The 18,659-nt window shown below is 41.2% G+C and overlaps 1 protein-coding gene across 1 annotated transcript; it reads left to right on the top strand.

The window, feature by feature from the left end:
- The first annotated feature begins 9,082 nt into the window (after positions 1-9,082).
- LOC133414869 (suppressor of cytokine signaling 3-like) lies at positions 9,083-12,666 on the top strand. The gene is made up of 2 exons (XM_061700552.1): positions 9,083-9,307; positions 11,407-12,666. The coding sequence occupies exons 1-2, from the start codon at positions 9,117-9,119 to the stop codon at positions 12,119-12,121; spliced, it is 906 nt and encodes a 301-aa protein (XP_061556536.1). The 5' UTR covers positions 9,083-9,116; the 3' UTR covers positions 12,122-12,666.
- Positions 12,667-18,659: the final 5,993 nt, after the last annotated feature.

The raw sequence follows: 18,659 nt of genomic DNA, 5'->3' as shown, positions 1-18,659 counted from the left end.
ACAGGCTATTTGTTTGCCAAAATCCAAATATGATACGATCCAAAAGGAGCAAATGTCATCAACGTATAAATAGACTTGTGGCTAGTAGAAATGAATTGGCGAGAAAATGCTCACATTACTGCAAGAATAAAAAATAACTGGATGTGATGCAAGCAGACTGTAACAACAAGTAGTAAAAAAAACAAAAAAAAACCTTAATCCACACATTATTGGGATTTGCGCCCTCCCCCCAAGTTGAGTATGGTTTGCTTTGTGTTCAGAGTCATAATGTAAATTTTATTTTGGGGGGGGTACTGTAATACCCTCGCAGGTGGGCAAGGCGAGCCATAGTTGCCGTTACACATTCAGCTGTTTATTGAACGGGACAATCAGTCAAATGTAAAATGAGAACACTAGCAAAGAGCTGCTGTAGGCCCCAACTCGTGCCCAGATGCTCACACGTACGGACACTAATTACACTTTATAAAATCTGCTTATTACTTTAGATTCTCTTTTATGTTTTTTTTTATAGGATATGGAGCTAATTTTTGATATTGAAAAAAATGGTGGTGTTTTGGGGGGGGGGGCTTGAAACAGTTGAATTCCCTTTCAGTTCATTTTCAATGGGGGGAATTGATTTGATATACAACCTCAATTCCAATGAAGTTGGGATGTTGTGTTAAACAGAATAAATAAAAACAGAATGCAATGATTTGCAAATCATGTTCAACCTATATTTAATTGAATACACTACAAAGACAAGATATTTAATGTTCAAACTGATAAACTTTATTCTTTTTAGCAAATAATCATGAACTTAGAATTTTATGGCTTCAACATATTCCAAAAAAAGCTGGGCCAGTGTCATGTTTACCACTGTGTTACATCACCATTCGTTTGGGAAATGAGGACACTAATTGTTGAAGCTTTATTGGTGGAATTCTTTCCCATTCTTGCTTGATGTACAGCTTCAGCTGTTCAACAGTCCGGGGTCGCCGTTGTCGTATTTTACGCTTCATAATGTGCCACACATTTTCAATGGGAGACACGTCTGGAGTGCAGGCAGGCCAGTCTAGTACCCGCTCTCTTTTACTACGTTGTAACACGTGCAGAATGTGGTTTGGCATCGTCTTGCTGAAATAAGCAGGGGCGTCCATGGAAAAAGACATTGCTTGGATGGCAGCATATGTTTCTCCAAAACCTGTATGTACCTTTCAGTATGAATGGTGCCTTCACAGATGTGTAAGTGACCCATGCCATTGGCACTAGCACAGCCCATACCAATACAGATGCTGGCTTTTGAACTTTGCATCCATAAGAGTTTGGATGGTTCTTTTCCTCTTTGGCCCTTTTTTTTCTAAAAGCAATAAAGTTGATCAGTTTGAACATTAAATATCTTGTCTTTGTCGTGTATTCAATTAAATATAGGTTGAACATGATTTGCAAATCATTGTATTCAGTTTTTCTTTATGTTTAACACAACGTCCCAACTTCATTGGAATTGGGGTTGCACAAAAGAGTTTAAAACATGGTCCTGGAATGAATTAAACTCCAAAGTCAAGTCACCACTGTAATTTCAAACGGTCCTGTCTGTCCCTCTCCATAGTTTCTTAGAAATTGAAAAAAACTGTTCATTTATTTTTATGGAAATGCTTCCAAGAGAGTTCCTGGGAATATCTCTGCTTTCCGTTTAAATCGGTCCTCATCACGCAAGAGAGTTCTTGAGTGCGCTGTGGGGAGGGCCCACGGGGAAAAGTTGCTTGTTAGGAAAGCTTGGTCGTGGCGTCGATGAGGAAAACGGGAACAATCCAGAATGCTGTCAAGCGAGCAGGATGGCTTTTTCGAAAGGGACATTGCACAAGTATTCTCCCGCTAGCGGGATTGTGCAGTATGAAACACGACAACAAAAAGACCAGAGTGTTGCAACGTGCATTTGCGCTGCTTTCAAATGACTTTCCTCTGCAAATGACTACATGACGCGCGGCGTGTGTCACACCAAGTCAAAGTGGATTGATTAATCACGGCATTCTATTCTTAATGACACTGCATTTTTCCCGTAACCTTTTTCGGGACATTAAACAAGTGACTGCTGATGAGGAAGAGCTTTTTATTCCTTTAATTTGCATTCGGCAGCAGCAGATTGTGTCAACAGTTTTTCAATTCCTGTTAAGAAACAAAGAAAGCAAGCAACCTGTGACCTGTCATGTGCTTCCCATGTCGGCAACGAGCACGCCGGCTGCAATTCCAGTTGTGCGCAGATGTTCCGGCTAAGTGTCGGATGCCAGGAATAACACAAGTTAAACACGTCTGCAAAATGCTCTATCACAGAAAAACAAACACCACTTATGTCGACACGTTTGGCCTTCTTTTATCGTCTATGACGAGGCCTCTTCTTCCTCCTGTAAACATGCTTAGGCTCATGGTGCCTTTTGTTGATTTGCACAATTAAGAAGAAGTGTAAATAACATCTAAAAAAACAAAAACAAATTTAACTTTAAAAAATAAAGAAAACCCATACCAATATTTTTATGTATTTAGCTTTTTTTTAATGAGTGTTACTTTTTATTTGAATGAAAAAATATATAAAAACAAAGAGAACAGACCCCAAGTTTCATTATTTACTTTTATTTATTTATGATTATATTTAAATAAAATATCAAGTAAACTCACCAGTCCACAAGAGAAAAAGTAAAATAAAATTTAGTATTAATAAAATAAAATAAAGACACACCTCCATAATTTTCTACATTAAATATTAACCACCTGTCCACAAACGGCTGAATTGTGGTTAAAGTTGTTACATTGCATTACAAAGGAGGAGAAAAAAATGCTAAAGAATAGTCATAGTCATACATTTCCAAGAAAAAAGTTACTGTTGCATGAATCCAGTGCACTTTTTCTTTTTTCTTTTTTCAGTATCGTTTTGACGAAAATGTAAAAATATTTTTTACGTCATTTGGCATGTTTCTCATGGAATTACAACTTGACTCTCGCAATAGTGCAGCTCTTTGTCGTAACATGTATGACGAAATTCTCAATTTCTACATTTGCAGCTTGCTGTAATACAGTTGGTCGCTGTCCAGTAAAAAACGTGTATCTCAATAGTTTGCATTTAAATTAAATTTAAAAAAAACACAAAATAGGGAGATAAGTGCAATTTTTCTAAAATCCAAAACACAAATACAAATAGATGTTTTTTTTTTTAACATCAAAAGTATTAAATTTTTTCTCCAAAGAACAAAAATAATAAATCTTTGTTAATTTTTGGATAAAAAAAAAATGAGAGATGAAATTACCAAATTTGTGTTTCTTTTTTTTATTAGAACAAAGAAAATTTGTTTTAGGCAATTTTTCTATTTTTTTTATTTTTTTTAAACATCAATGAATAATTTTTTGGGGTCATAAATTCCAACTCGATTTGATGTTTACTTATTTTGTGCCATATGATGATGATTTTCTTGCAAATAAATGACTGTATTCATGTTTACTGTGAGCAGCTTATTAAGGACAAAACGTGACAAAAAGATTCAACTTCATATTATATACAGAATATTGTATATATTTTTTAAATATCTTAATATGCATTCCCCCCCCCCCCCTTTTTTTTTTTTAGTGTGCCTCTATAAGTAGACTGTAACTGCAGAAAGTAAAGTAAATAAATAAATCGTTATGGCAATTGGTGACAATTTTCTTGCAAAACTATTACTTTTTTAAATGGATTTTTATTTTTTCCTGTATCCGGTTCGACAGCTTCAGCGACCTGAACTTGACATCATCAGTTTGTACTATTGGCAAATTGCTATTGTGTGGAAAACAGTAACAGTAAGGGATAATGTGACGGGCATCGACGGTCCGAGTCATTGTCTGCGTGCCCTGTTGTGCTTTTCCCAGAAAACATTTGTGACGGTAACGAGTCACGCCACCGCCGCGCTGTAAACAACCCTCACGTGACGCGCAGGCGGCCCTGCGAAGCGCTGTGCGGCCCCTCCGAGCCTCGCTCGCCCCTGTCATATCTTACCGTCTGTCTTTTGTTTCTCTACCTTAACAGTCAACTCGTTAACGTCTAACGTCTTTATTACAAAACACAATATTGTATTCTCAGAGCAACACACCATCTCACTCTTGCTAGCTTGTTGATGCTAAAGCTCAGGGACGAATTTTGAATTATCGCTCTTGTTAGCTCGTTAGATTTAGCATCATGCCAAAGCTATCTGAGCGTTCATGCTCACGAAATATCAAAAAGTTGCTAGCTGGTTAACACATACAATTTATCAATCAATCTTTCTCATTTTTTGTCTGTCTGGCTATCTGTGTAGCTAGCTGGCATTTAGCTTGATGATCATAAAGCTAGCTGAGGGTTCTTGCTAGCAAAATAATAATAGCAAAAAAAATGACTGGCTATTTAACACACAGTTATATTGATCTAATCCGTCTGTCTGCCTGCTTGCTTGCCCGTCCATCCAGCCATCTACAGTATCTCTCTATCGACTGTATCTAGCCATCTTTCTTGCAGGTTAGCTCGAAAGTTATCTGAGGCATCTTGCTGGCAAAATAACGACAAATTGCTGGCTGTCACACACATTTGATCTCTAGCTACCTTTGTCGTGTATTATTGTAATAATGTTTGTGTTATGTTTTAATTTCACACTCTTCTTGTCACTGCCTGGTGGGGGGGGGGGGGGAAAGAAGAAAGAAAAAAACCCCAGGAGATAACAAGCATATGTACGGAATGTATTTACTGTAGTTCCCTGAAGGCAACAGAGTTTCATAAGACTATGAAAACAAAATGTTCCGCAGAGAATTCCTGGAATTCTGCCACACACACAAGCATACGAGTCAACACACAGCACGTGCTGTTGGCCCGTCGGAGCAAAGCATGCACTTTCCGGGGACGAAAAAAAACCTAACAAAAAAAAAACCTAAACTAAAGCAAGAACATGCTTCAGGGCATTCCACTTCCCATCAGTGACAGCAAGAGAGGAAGTGATTATTCGTGATCACTTAGCGGTGTATCTTGTTGCCCAAGCAGGACTGCGTGAAAGAGGAAGCGAACAGGTAGACGCAGGATGTGAATGCTCATCTCCGTCCAATATGACGGGAAGCCAGCCGGAAGGACCACGAGTGAGTTCCTTTCTATGCCAGGAAACGCGTGGCGCATTACAATCAAGTTACACTTGTACGGTCAAGTCGCGATACGCCAAACTTTGAATGACTGCGGATAGATTGGGCAGGTCATTTGAAGGTGAGGTGAAATAGTATTTTTTTTCAAAATTAATTTGACCAATTGCTGAAAAAACAAACAAACAAACAAACAAAAATAGTTGGCTAATGTACCCTAGGTGTGAAATGGGTTATTTTTCTCATTTTTAAAACATTTATAGAAAACATTTCAATTAACAACAACAACCAATCTATATAAATAATTTTACATTTATTTGATAGTGATTTTTCTTTTTAGAAAATAGAATAGTTTTGGTATTTTTATCAGAATAAGAAGTTTTATAAGATTACTATATTAATATAATAGCTTTGTTTTCTAAAACCACCCTTACCCGTTTTCCCCCACCCCAGTTTATTCTATATGATTAAAAATAAATCCACTCATCCTCCTTTAAAAAAATATATATTTTTAATTTATTTTAACTTTTAAAATATATTTTATTTTGTTTATTCCCTTTTTTATAGAGCTCTATATTATATTGCACATTTTATTTTTGCTTGATTTGTTTTCTATTTGAACAATATTCAAATAAAAAATAAACCTATTTTTTATTTTACCTGCCCTAATTTATTGTATTTATTTCAGTATTATTTTCTATTTAAAATAGAATCTACTCCCTTTAAAAAAACATTGATATATAATTATTTTCCATTTATTTATTTTATGTAATCAGAATAAACCTACACCTAACATTTTCAGTTTCATTTAAAAAAAAAATTAAAACCCTATATTCAAATAATAAAAAGTAAGCCCACTCCTCCACAATGTTCTCATTTGTTCATTTTATTTATTCTGTATTTTTATTTCAACAAAAAAATACGATAAACCCAGCCCTCTCCAAACATTGCTCCCAGCCCCCCATCGCCCCTAACCCTGCCAACAAACAAACAAGCAATGAAAACTTCCTTAGCAGCGCTCTGACACTCTGCCTGCACAAAAAATATTTAGTATGGAAACACTTTTTTTTTTTTCGCTCGTCATTCCAGAGGGAAGACTTCCTGCAAACTTCCCGTGTGTGCCCAACGGCTTTTTACGGGAATGGTGAGCGAGGCTACATTTCTGAGTCAGTGTGGGAAAAAAGCAGTCGCTTTTTTGTTCTTTGTTTTTGAGGTTCAAACCCACGAGTTGTCATGCACTCCACCTCACTATATAAATACACGGACTGACTTTGCATAAGCGGACTGAAAAGTGCTTGAGTGTGAATTGGAAGGGCTTGAAATGTGTCTCTCATAAAATGGGACTGAATCGCTAAATGGACGAATACAATTTATTTACACAATTTGTCTGTTTGCCATTTAGGTGTTCCCAGCAACATTTTTTGTTTTTTAATAAAAACAAAATGGCACTGTACAGTATTGAACTTTATGAAAGAGTACCGTAATAACTTAATTTAATAGAAAAAAAAGAATGAAACTGTTTGTGCATCGCAATTCCCACACAGATGATTGTATATTTGTGATCACGAGGCGACTCCATCGTTTGTAGCGGTTGGACAGCAACTCAAAAAAACTTTGGATTTTCCTGGAATACATTCTGGGAAAACACAAAGTATTTCCACAACAATTCTCTTTTTCTCCACTTGTTGCCTTTGAAGGAGACCACTGCACTTAAACTTCTAGGAAGTTTTTGAATCGCAGCGCGCGAGACGCGAGTCAGCACGTCGTAACAACAACCATACCGCTTCCCATGACCGCCGGTCGAAATCTCTTGGTGTGCGGTGTTGTTCTTCTCAGCGGTCCCCCCCCCCCTTTCACTGACAACCCGTATCTGTGGGATTGGGGGAGGGTAAGGGTTGGGGGGGGGGGGGGGGGGCACGGACGCCAAGTACGTGTCTCACCGCTATGACGCAACAGACTTTCAGACTTTTCTGGAAACGCGTTCCGACGCTATCTGAAGCCCCCGACCCTCTGAATCAGACAACACCTCATTCCTCTGTGGACCCAGCTGACATTTACCAAAAGACATCATGCCATCAGGCCCGTCGAGTCGGGCGGCGACCCGCAAACCAGTTTGACAATGTGAAATTTTGTGCACAAAAAAAGTCTCAAGAAGCCAAGCCCAGAAAACACAACGTCTGCAGTTTTGGTTTGAAGTGGCCATTTCCACCAAAATCTGCTGGGAAAATTCAGCCCCTGGAACAAGTTTTATTTAGCAACTTGACATTTGGTGGGCATGTCTCATGAGTAGACAAAAAAGTCTCAAGAACCGACACCTAAGAACGCCCATAGAACGCCCGACGCCTGAAAAATGTGGCTCAAACGAGCACCCCAAGGTTTGGGGACGAGTTAGCCCCTGAAGCTCATTTCAATTTGGTAGGGCTGTCTGTCTTGTGTAGACCCACACACACACAAAAAATAATCTCCGGAAAACATGCCTGAACAGAGACCGGATGCACGCCCCAATTTTGGAGGATAATTCAGCCCCCGAAGCGTCGTGTACAAGGCAGATGAGTGAAGCTTGATTGCCCCAAAATTGTGATTTCTTTATGGTATGAGTTAATGTATCTGTTTAATGGCTCACCATAAATCACCAAAGTCTAAAAACACAATTCCTGGTGTAGATGTTGTACCTTTTCTCCCGTATAAAAACACCTCGAATGCAGACAACTCGACACAATGCCAGGTGTACCGATGACTAAATCGGCGAGGTGGTTCAGGAAAGCCGTGACTCGGGACTGGAAGAATCGCCTGAGGCGATTGTCCGTGGCGATGATGGCTGAGTCAGCGAGGCCGAGTCTGATCCGTGTTCGGCGTGAGTGCCGGCTCAGTCACGCACGCGGTTGCCAAAGGTTCACGTTGTCTTCGGGTGGAGCTCTTGAATCCCCATCACTCACTCCGGAGCCTCCGACAACACCATCCGCGTGACGCCCTTAACCTATAAATGAGCATTATTTGAATGTCATCGGCTCGCTTATATTGCCTGTATCAGTTTTCCTACTTCCCTGTGGCGCACCAAGTGGGTCGTTTGGGCTCGATCGTAGCTCGGAACTGAGCTGGCGATAAAGCCTTTTAGTTTCAAGAACTACAAGTAACAACAATTCAAAGTTCCTGGAACCTCATGTTGTCCTGAATTGAGTTTTTACAAAAAGTATCTGTACTTACTTAAGTACAGAGTGTGAGTACTTGAGCCCCTTCTTTATAGTGTGTATAAATATTTATTCCGTCTGTAATGTGTAATGATAATGCTTACAATTGTGCCCAAATAATGTTTAGAATATGGTAAATGGACTGCACTTCTATAGCGCTTGAGGTTCACTATCACAGTGCCCAAAGCGCTTTACAAAGCCTCACATTCAGCCATTCACACACACAAACACACACACATATTCATACACCAATGGGCGACTGCTGCCAGGCCCACTCGGAGCAAATTAGGGTTCAGGGTCTTGCCCAAGTCAACAATATGACCATGCTTTTTAAACATATGTGAATTCTGGCGCCCCCTTTGGCCAAGCGGCGCTCTTGCAACTTAAAAAAAAAAAAAATATTTATTTTTTTATAACTCTCTTACCGAGAAATTCCCCAAAGATGATTACGCAACAAACTCTTTCGGCACATCCCGAGTCATTACCTCACGGCTTGACAATAAGGAACTTTTAGTATGCAAATACTCAATTACGTACATACGTGTGTGTGTGTGTGTGTGGGGGGGGGGGGGGGGTGGTAATAAAGTAACAAAACGGTAGATACATGATTTAAAAAAAAAAAAAGGCGAATTCTCTGACAAGGGGAGGAGTAGAAAAGGAATGAAAATGAAAAAAAATGAGAGAGAGAGAGAGAGAGAGAGAGAGAGAGAACTGGAGCTTCTTGTCAATTTGCCAGCACCTTACTGGAAGGAGGCGGGGCCTTCTAGCCAACCCAAATGCAGACGCACAGCGAGCAGCAGGGTGAGTGTATAAAGGCCGCCCCGTGCATCGATGCAGGGCGCAGACGCCGTTCACAGCTGCTCCGGCTCGCTCGACTTTGTGGCAAACTCCAAAAACTCTCTTTTTTTTGGGGGGGGGTTAGGGTTAGGAATTTCAATTCAAAGCAAAACCAGAAGCCTCCTCAACGCGGAGGAACGTTTGGACCATTTGGATTTAAACTTTCCGAGGGCTTTGGGCAAGAGGTGAGCATCCATCTTTTAAACCGTGAATGTGGACATCTTTGTTCGTATTAATTACTTCCAAAACAGCTCTGGGAAAAGTTAATAGACCAAAACAAACACGAGCTTTGCTGTTGTTGTATTTTTACCAATTGTCATTTTCTGCAAATAAATGCTCTAAATGACAAATATTAGTAATACCTATGAATGACAAAATGGGAAAAGCTGATCATTCAGCTTTTGCGGCCGTCTGTTAATTTCTTCCCGAGCTGTCTGCGCGCGTAGAAGGGCTTCTCGTGCAAATTTCACAATAACTTTACTGGAACTGACCGTGGTGCCTGAGGCAGACAGTTGCACAAACAAAATGTACTTACCGGATTTGCACCAGATCATAAATAGGAATGTATGATTCAAACACGCCAAAACAAACGAGCACTTTTATCCAGGCGCGCTGCCTCGTGAAACACTTGCAAGTCAAACTGCCAGGAAAAAGTGAGTCAAGTTGTCTAAAAGCAGTTTTTTTTTTTTTTTTTTTTTTTTGGGTCGGGGGGGGGGGGTCTCGTCTCTCTTGAGCAGACCGTAGAATTGGGGAAACAGGACTCTCATATCTTGAGCTCGTTAAAGACACAAGGTGGATTTTCGGACTCCAAAATGACTTTTTGTAGCGTTTACTACAATCAAAGGTTGGGGTACCCGAGCGGACCCTCGGGAAATGGGAGTCATTAGAGGTCATTATAGGCCTTCAAAAGTCACTTTTTTATATATATATATATATATATATATATATTATTATTCTCTCGAGTATACCCTAGAATGAAGTAAACAGGAGTTTCTCATCTCATATGTAACATGGATAAGGTCAATTATTTGACTCCGAAGTAACTTTTCGTAAAAAAGTGGCGTTCCAGTGTGGAAGTTGTTGTTATTATTTTTTTCCCTCTCTCGAGCATGTGCTGTGAGTCCTCTGACTGTAAGTATGCTGATGAGCCAAATTAGTCCACTGTGTCAAGGGTACTACTGCAGTGATCAGACTTGGTACCCCTAAAGTTTTAATCATGAATGTTTCAGGGGATTTAATTCTCAAGCAGACATGAGAACGAGGGAAACCGAGCTCTCCTATCTCATCTCAAATATAACGTGCGGTAGAGCTACTCAACTGGACTCCAAAGTAACTTTTTGTAGCTTTTACTAGAGTTAAAAAAAGAAAAAGATATACTTACTGTATTGGACGATAAGACTTGTTTGAAGCCAGGGCTTCTCAGAATCCTCGCGCAAATTCAACCTGGCGTAGCAATTTTTGGGAGAAAAGTCGTCATGTTATGAGAATAAAACTAGTTTCTCAATGTTAAAAAATTGGAATCTTTACGAGAAGCAAGAGATTTTGTTACCATATACACAGTACACAGTCCTAACCTTGCGAGAATAAAGTCGTAATAATGTGACGTTAAAGTCATACGAGGGACGGAAGTCACATTTTAATGGGAATTTAAAAAAAGGATCCGTTATTCTCATAATGTTGCGCCTTTCCTTCACGAAAATACACCTTTATTCTTTCAAAACAGGATTTCATTCATGCGAGGTCAAATCAGAGCTTTGAATGACCAATTTATGCAATGAGAGTGTTGTTTGAACCCGTGTTTCCCAACCTGTATTGCGCCCAGGCACATGTTTTACATGAGCAAATATCGCTCCACCAAACAATGTCACAAAAGGCGGATGCGCACGCTAGTTGTTTACCGTCGAGTGCAGTGATATTCTAAGTGTGGTACTGAATTAAGTCTTTCAAATGTGCACACTTGCAAAGTGGCTTGAACTTTTTCCAATTCAGTACATTTGTTGAGTTCAGTTGTACTTAACTTGAATTTGAATTGAATCATCTTGTAGTGTTTCTTCGACGCCGTTTTGACTTTGTCGCAGAGTTTCATGCAACCGCTGCCTTGTTTTCGATGAACTGGGCCTTCTACGAATCCGAGTCCTTTAGCTGCTGTTCTTTTTTCGGAGGTGGTACTTGGTGTTGAAAATTTGACGAGAACTCCTTTACAGCGAGCTGTGACTTGAGAGTGTTGTTTAAGCGTCGTCTAATCTTGGTGCGCTAACCCCTGGTCTTCCTCTCGCCTCCTCAGGCGCCGCCCCCTCGCTGCCTCCCCCCCAAGTCCCGGCGTCATCATCTTCTGCGGTGCAGCCCACCTCCGGCACTCCCCGCTGCGTATCGGCCACAGCGCCATGGTAACTCTCAGCAAGGCCTACTCCGCCATGAGCAGCAGCCACTCGGACTCTCCCAGCATGCGGCTGCCTCAGCGCTACAAGACCTTCGTGTCCAAGGCTCAGTACCAGATGGTGCTGGCCACCTTGCGCAAGTTGCAGGAGAGCGGCTTCTACTGGGGCGCCATCACGGGCAAGAACGCCAACAGCCTGCTGGGCGCCGAGAACGCCGGCACCTTCCTGGTGCGCGACAGCTCCGACAACCGCCACCTGTTCACGCTCAGCGTCAAAACCGCGGCGGGCACCAAGAACCTCCGGGTCCAGTGCGACGCCGCCTCTTTCTACCTGCAGACGGACCCCAAGAACATCCACGCCGTGCCCCACTTCGACTGCATCCTCAAGCTGGTGCACTACTACATGCCCCAGAGCAGAGGGAACGGACGCAACGTGGACTGCATTTACTCGGGCGGCGAGAAGGTCCCGCTGGAGTTGGTCAAACCGCTCGCCTGTTGCCCGTCCACCTTGCAGCACTTATGCAGGAAGACGGTTAACGGACATTTGGACATTTCCTCCACGAGGGACCAGCTTCCCCATCCTCTAAGGCAATACATGCAGGATTACGACTCTCCCATTTAAAAGCGCATTCCGACTCTGAGAGGAGCCAGAAGGTGGGGGCGACTGCGAGCCGGGAGTTGAAGTTCCCGGCGACGATGACCCACTGTTTCCCCTCCTCTAACGATGCTGCTAACAATGTGCTGCGAGGCCTCGAGCGACGCCAGCTCTTTGAGTTCGCGTCTATCCAGCAGCCACGGAATGTCCCTCCCCGAATGCATTCTGGGAATTTTATTTTATTCTTTACACAGGAGCAGTCGCACCTTTTGCAGAGGGCTGAACTCTTGACTGAATCCTCCGCGACTGTCGATTTTTGAGATGTTATTTTGTTCTTGGCACTGACAGGAACGCCACTCGCTCGCCAATGAATGTATTTAAACAAGACAAAACAATCGGTCTTATTTCACTGTGTTCTTTGACACCACCATGTTTACATTGATTGAAGACAAACTCTTTTATAAAGATGTACTAAAGATGCTTGAACGTTGACTGGTCGACACAACGATTTGCACTTATTTATACGTGGACGAACATTTCAGTAATTTATAATAAAGAATGTTATTTTTCTACTCGGCCGCATCTCAGCGTGTGGTTTGTTTTGCGCTCCGTTGAACTGTGACCTCTCCTGGAGGCTTTAATTATCGCATTTTGCTGCATGTTAAAGCAGTTTGATTAATAGTAGTTCATCATAATGTTCATGAAGAACAGAACTTTTTTTTTTTTCCTGGTAAAATGACTAAATTCCAATTGCAGTACACTCCTTTTTTTTAATTTTTTTTTTATAAAAAATCCTACTGTGCAAACAGTGTGCATCACTTGCATAGAAATTAAATGTATTTATGTTTGCAACTACAAATTCTAAAATATATAGATTATAATAAATAATATAATTATATATAATAATTGTATTATGTGTCATAAAAATAAAAGCAATTTGCAAGTAGAATTTTTTTCCTTGGAAATCAAATACAATGCACAAATAAAATTAAGTAAAAATTTAATTCAAATAAAGACATCTGAAAAAACAATGCATGAATTACCAAAAGTATAAAAACAAAACGTTTGTTCTGGTCTTAAGAAATTGAGTTAACATATAAAATAATATAAATACAATTTATTTGAATTAAGCATAAAATATGAATGGCTAGTTAAATTAGAAATAAATCAAAATGTTTAAAATAAACAAAGCGTAATACATTACTAAAATTTTAAAGGTAAGTTGTTTCGTTCTTAAGAAATTTAAAATGAATACAATTTTAAAGAATTGCTAATTAAAATACGAATCTAAATTGTTTTTAATAACGATAAGATTTACAATAATAGATAGCGACTGGTTATTGTAACAAATTTTAATTTAAAAAAAAAACCATTACAAACGGTTTAAAGCAGGGTTTCCAGAGTTGGGTCGGGGACCCAAAATGGGTCACCTAATAAATTGCGTTAGCCTTTTTATCATTAATGAAAAAATAAAATAAGGAATTAAGTAAATCTTATTCATATAGCAATTCTCAGAAAAATGACTCGCACTGTGCGTTTGTGAAAATACAAAAACATCATACAGTTAACACAAGGGAAAAAAACAAAACCATCAAGTCTTATTGGAACGCCTTCCTCAAATATTTTTGCTTTGTAAAAATGTCCACAGATGAGGCAGCTCTTAGCTCAAATGGAAGCGCGTTCACATTTTGCTGCAATGGACTGCAAGGCTTTATCACCTTTAGTTTTTAATCTCGTGTGAGGGAGAGTAAGTACAAGGCAGTCAGTAGACTGCAGTTGTCTAACAGAACAATGCATTGACACCGAATCCACCAGGAGTGGAGGAACCTGACCCCTGAGGGCTCTGGAAGTGGCTGTAAAAATGTTGTACTGGATCCTCAAATGAACAGGGAGCCAGTACAAGGACAACAAAACGGGAGTGACGTGGCTGCAATGCTGTGCAATGTGGACAAAAGCAGAGTGGTGCCATTCAGGGCTGATTCGAGAAGGTCTCATGAAATCAGTCAAGATAAGACAAAAGCATGATTGATCATTTTTAATTCAGAATGAGAAAACAAGGACATCAATTCGGAAATGTTTTGAGGTAGAAAAAGCAGGAACTGGTTGCAATTTGAATGTGTTCATCAAAAATCATGGCCTGATTGAATTTGACGCCGTTTCTGTCGGTCAAAAGTGACCGTACACAGGCGACGACTTCAGTGGGTGGCAACAAATACAACTTGGCTTTTCTCCACATTCAACTGAAGCAAGTTAGAAACCATCCGGCTCAGTCACGCAACTATCAGTGCACTGATCTCAGCTGTGGTGTTGGGGTTAAAAGAAAAATACATCCGCTGTATGACTGAGAAGCATTCATATTTGCCGATAACATTTCTGAGAGGAACGACGGAGAGCATGAAAAGGATGGGCCGTAAAACGGACCCATGAGGAACACCGTATCAACACACAGACTCTGACTTATGGGGGCCAACAACCAGAGAAAGAGATTTCTCTTGGTTCTCCCTTCCAAGCAGTTTACCTCAAGTAACGTCTTCTTCTTTTCTTTCAAGCCATCTACCCTGTTTTCTCAATCGCTCTGCCTTGGTCCAAATGACATGGGGTGGGTTGTCTACCCGGGTGGTTTGTTTACATGTTCTTCACCCGGAAGGACACATGGTGTGATAGTGAATTGTCGTTGACTTCCACATTGTTCTGAAGAACCTTCCGGGAACTTACAAGCCTGCAGATAAGTTCTTTCCTGCTTCAAAATGAATACCTGCAGAAAGCAGCTCTTGTACGTGTGTGACTCATCAGATTCTATCTCAGTGTTTTGACAGTGCACTAACTTCTCAGAAATGTCCTCTTTCATGTACATTCGGTCTTGCATAATTGCTATCAACGTGCGACTCACCGGGTGGGAATTTCAGAGAAAAAAGTGACTTAATTTGCCTAACGTGACGTGACCCTTACACCTTGTTGCGGCAGCAACATCCTTGACTTCAAATACTCCAATCTCCTTTGGTGCCAATTAATCCTCTTTAATTATTATCATACATAATCATTGTCAATTAACATTAGCTTTTCTTTGGCAGGTAATATTTGGGGATACATTTTCTGCTGTACCTTGTGTTTCAACAGTCAATAACAGCCAATAAAACATTTATGGTCTCCTAACTATAAAATGACCCAATTCAAGTATTTTGTTTAAATGGTGGCGTTTACTGCCTTTATGTAGCCTTTCATCAGGCAATGAGCAATAATTGGTAACCGTATGCTGCGTCGGAAAGTCCTGTGGCTTACGGCTAGGAAAAGTGCATCGAATGCTCTTGCGGTCACCCGTCTTACACACTAAGAAAGAGGCAGGATTCGAGAAACTTGGCAAGTCCGAAAGTTCCGACCTCCAAATCGGAAACGTGTTGTAACCCACTTGAAGTTAGCGTTCCTCCGTGCAAAATCAGGGCAAATCACAACTTGTGGAGAAAATTGGGACGTTACAACTCGGACAAGGGGACCAACCTGCCAAGTCAGAAATGTTGTTCTTCGGTTGGGAAAAGTTCATTTGAACACATTTGGAGATGGATTTCCTCCACGTAAAGACGCAGAACATTGCTGTACGCAGACTTCATCCAAGAAAAATGGGAAGTAAGACATTTCCCATTGTTGTTGAGGAAAAGGGAATTTGGTATCCCACCGTCACAGAAATGCAACATTTGAGAAAACTGATAAACTTCCAACTGAGTGAAGAAAGTGAGAAGAAATCTATTAAGCGAGATAATTCTGACCTCTGACGAGGACGTGCATTTGAGCTTGAACTTGGAGTTCCTACACAAAAAGTCGCGGAAAATCATTGCACAAACTGGGAAGTCTAAAATTTCCAACCAATGACTTGATCAAATGGAGAGTTCCTCTCCCTCTTGAACCTCTGCAATGCATCGATATGAGACTAATTCAAAGAGCTGAGCTGGAAACAGACGTGTGTAATTCACTGCATGCCTATGGATTCCGATCTTGTTTTGCAGCTGCGGCGTTTTTGAATGACGTCCTCGCTATGTGTGCAACGCGAGCTGGCGGCTGGCCCCTTCCAAAGTATGCATACGAGCAGCTGAAGCCACTGAGAGCTTCGGGGGAGCGCTATAAAAAGCATGACATGCGTTGCTCTGAGGAAATTCTCTGGTAGGGCCGTCACGTGACCGCTTGCGGATACCAAAGATCCGTCACCATAGATACACACTTCCTTTCTGACTGTTGCGCAAGATTTTGTGCTTTATGGACACTTAAGGGAAAGCCATGGACTTACTAAGACGTGTCTTTGGGGTTTCTATTTCTTCGGAATTATGAATGCAGCCTGTTTCACTGAACTATATTATTCTAACACGTTGCAATAGTTCCTGTATGTGTGGGAATGTACTGCATGTATGGGAAACATTTGGGATTGTGCTCCTGGCGATGACAAATCGAAATGGCAGACTTTCTGTGTATTTCCCGGCATGGGCAATGGAGACGTTTTGCACGTCCTTTCATGATAGAAGTACCAACCAAATTTCATGTTGATCAGTAAAACTGCCTTTGGAGGCTGAATTTGTAGAAGCAATTTTTGTTGGAAAAGGCCACTTCAAACCAAAATGGTTGACTTTCTGTGTCTTTTCAGGCATTGTTTTTTGAGGCTTTTTGTGTGTGTCTCTCCTCGCGATTCTTTCCGAATTTGATGTTGCTGAGTGAAGCTGACTTTTCTGACTTTTTGGGCTTGGGTTTTCGAGACTTTTGGGTGCGCAGACGCACGATGGACGTGCCTACCAAATTTCGCGTTGACAAGTGAATTGGCTTTGTTTTTCAAAAACAAGGATGAAGTCCTCAGTGACTGAAAATGGGTCTTTCTTCCACACAAGAGGAAGGGCTGTATCGCATGTCAGCATAATTGTGTCGGATCCTTTTCACCTAACATACTCCGTCTGACCTCAGCATGTCGAGGCAGCGTTCTTGTGAGACGCGGCAGCAGCCAAAGCGGTTTCCCGCTCGTCTCTCCACCGGCTCGGCCTGTTTACAATTCCACAACTGTCGGTTACCATGGAGCGCGGTCGTCAATGAGCTCCAGATGCCAGATAGCGGGGAGTTGGGCCAGAAGCAATGAGTCATCACGGCCCAGTAAGTCCCACCCACCCCTCCAGTCCAAAGCGTCTTCTCCGGGCACACTCCTCTTGTTCCTCCATACTTTGTGATTTACTGTTAGGCGTTGCTCCTTCTTGTCGAACAGCACAAACAGATGGACTCAAACGTCCAAAAGAAGTAACCAAATCAGATTTCTTTGTTGACAAAAAGTTTGCTTTTTGAGCAACATTCTTCTTTGAGGCAGTGGTAGGGCATCCCACAACAGTGTGTGTCTTCAGAAGGTCTTTGCGACAGGAATGCCCAAATTCCCCGCACAGAAACCCAAATCAATGTTCTTTGCTCCCAGAAGGTTGGTGTTTTGAGCAACTTGCTGCTTTGCCTCAGTGTCATGCGATTCCACGGGAGTGTGTATCTCAAGGAGGTTGGCGCCATCATCTCCTTATTGTCAAATAGCACAAACAGATGAAATCAAATGGCCATCAAGTCCTTTGTTGACCAAATGTTGATCTTTTGAGTGAATTGCTGGTTCGAGTGTGTGCAGTGGCAACGCATACCAGTGGTTGTTTTATGACAGTCGTTTCTGAAAATGTGACATAAAACAACAATTCCTGGAATTTTGCATTGAAAGATATTGTCACCCTAGCCATGACATTTTCTGGTGAATACTCAAAAAAAAAAAAAAAAAAGATGTTGATGTGTTGTTGAGCACCAAATGCTTTTTGTTGAGAGTGGCTGCATAGCAACCGGATTTCGTTTCGACACTATGTGGTCGGAATCCCCCGCGCAGTCAGTCGCTGTACGTCAGATCGCAATCGAAGATGCGCGACACAAAATGTTTGCCACTTGCACTCTGTCTCGCAAATATAGTCCTTGTAGTTTGCTCGTTTGAGGGAATGGAATGCTACTTCACAACACTGCTAAGCGTTTAATTCCAGTTTGTGAAGGTTTGCAGAATGTCTTCAAGCTTTCTGGTTTGAGGGAGTGGAATGCAAAGCCGACCAGCGCGACTCACGAAAATCTTCGGGTAAACTTTCAGGATGAACCGGTGCACTATAACCTTTGCAAGTCCCCCCCGCCCCCCGTAAGGTGAAAATAAATGTTTTCTAAATTAATTCATCAATTAGCCTGCCAAATTGGAATTAAAAACAAAAATAATCCAACTATAAAAAAAATTGGCTTCAAAATTGGTGAAAAATCAAGCTGCTGTCTCCGCTGAATTTGCTGAAACCACGCCCGGCTCAACTGTCACCTGTCACCTGGCAATCAAATACATCTTTTACAACTGGAAAAAAAAAATGGATGCTACTTGGGCTAGCATCTTTCTTATGCCTACACATAACGACATGTTTGAGCCGCAAAAATATACCCCCTTATTGCCTGGCTGGAATATAACCCCTTTTTCCCCTTTGCTTTTCTACGGCGTGACAATGAGGCGCTCTAAAACAGCCATGCCAGCCCGAAGCCCTTGTCCACACACTGG

This window comes from Phycodurus eques, chromosome 16 (genome assembly GCF_024500275.1).
Source record: "Phycodurus eques isolate BA_2022a chromosome 16, UOR_Pequ_1.1, whole genome shotgun sequence".
NCBI classification, from domain to species: Eukaryota; Metazoa; Chordata; class Actinopteri; order Syngnathiformes; family Syngnathidae; genus Phycodurus; species Phycodurus eques.
Note: the sequence above shows the minus strand (reverse complement) of the source record. Positions and strands in the feature narration are given on the sequence as shown.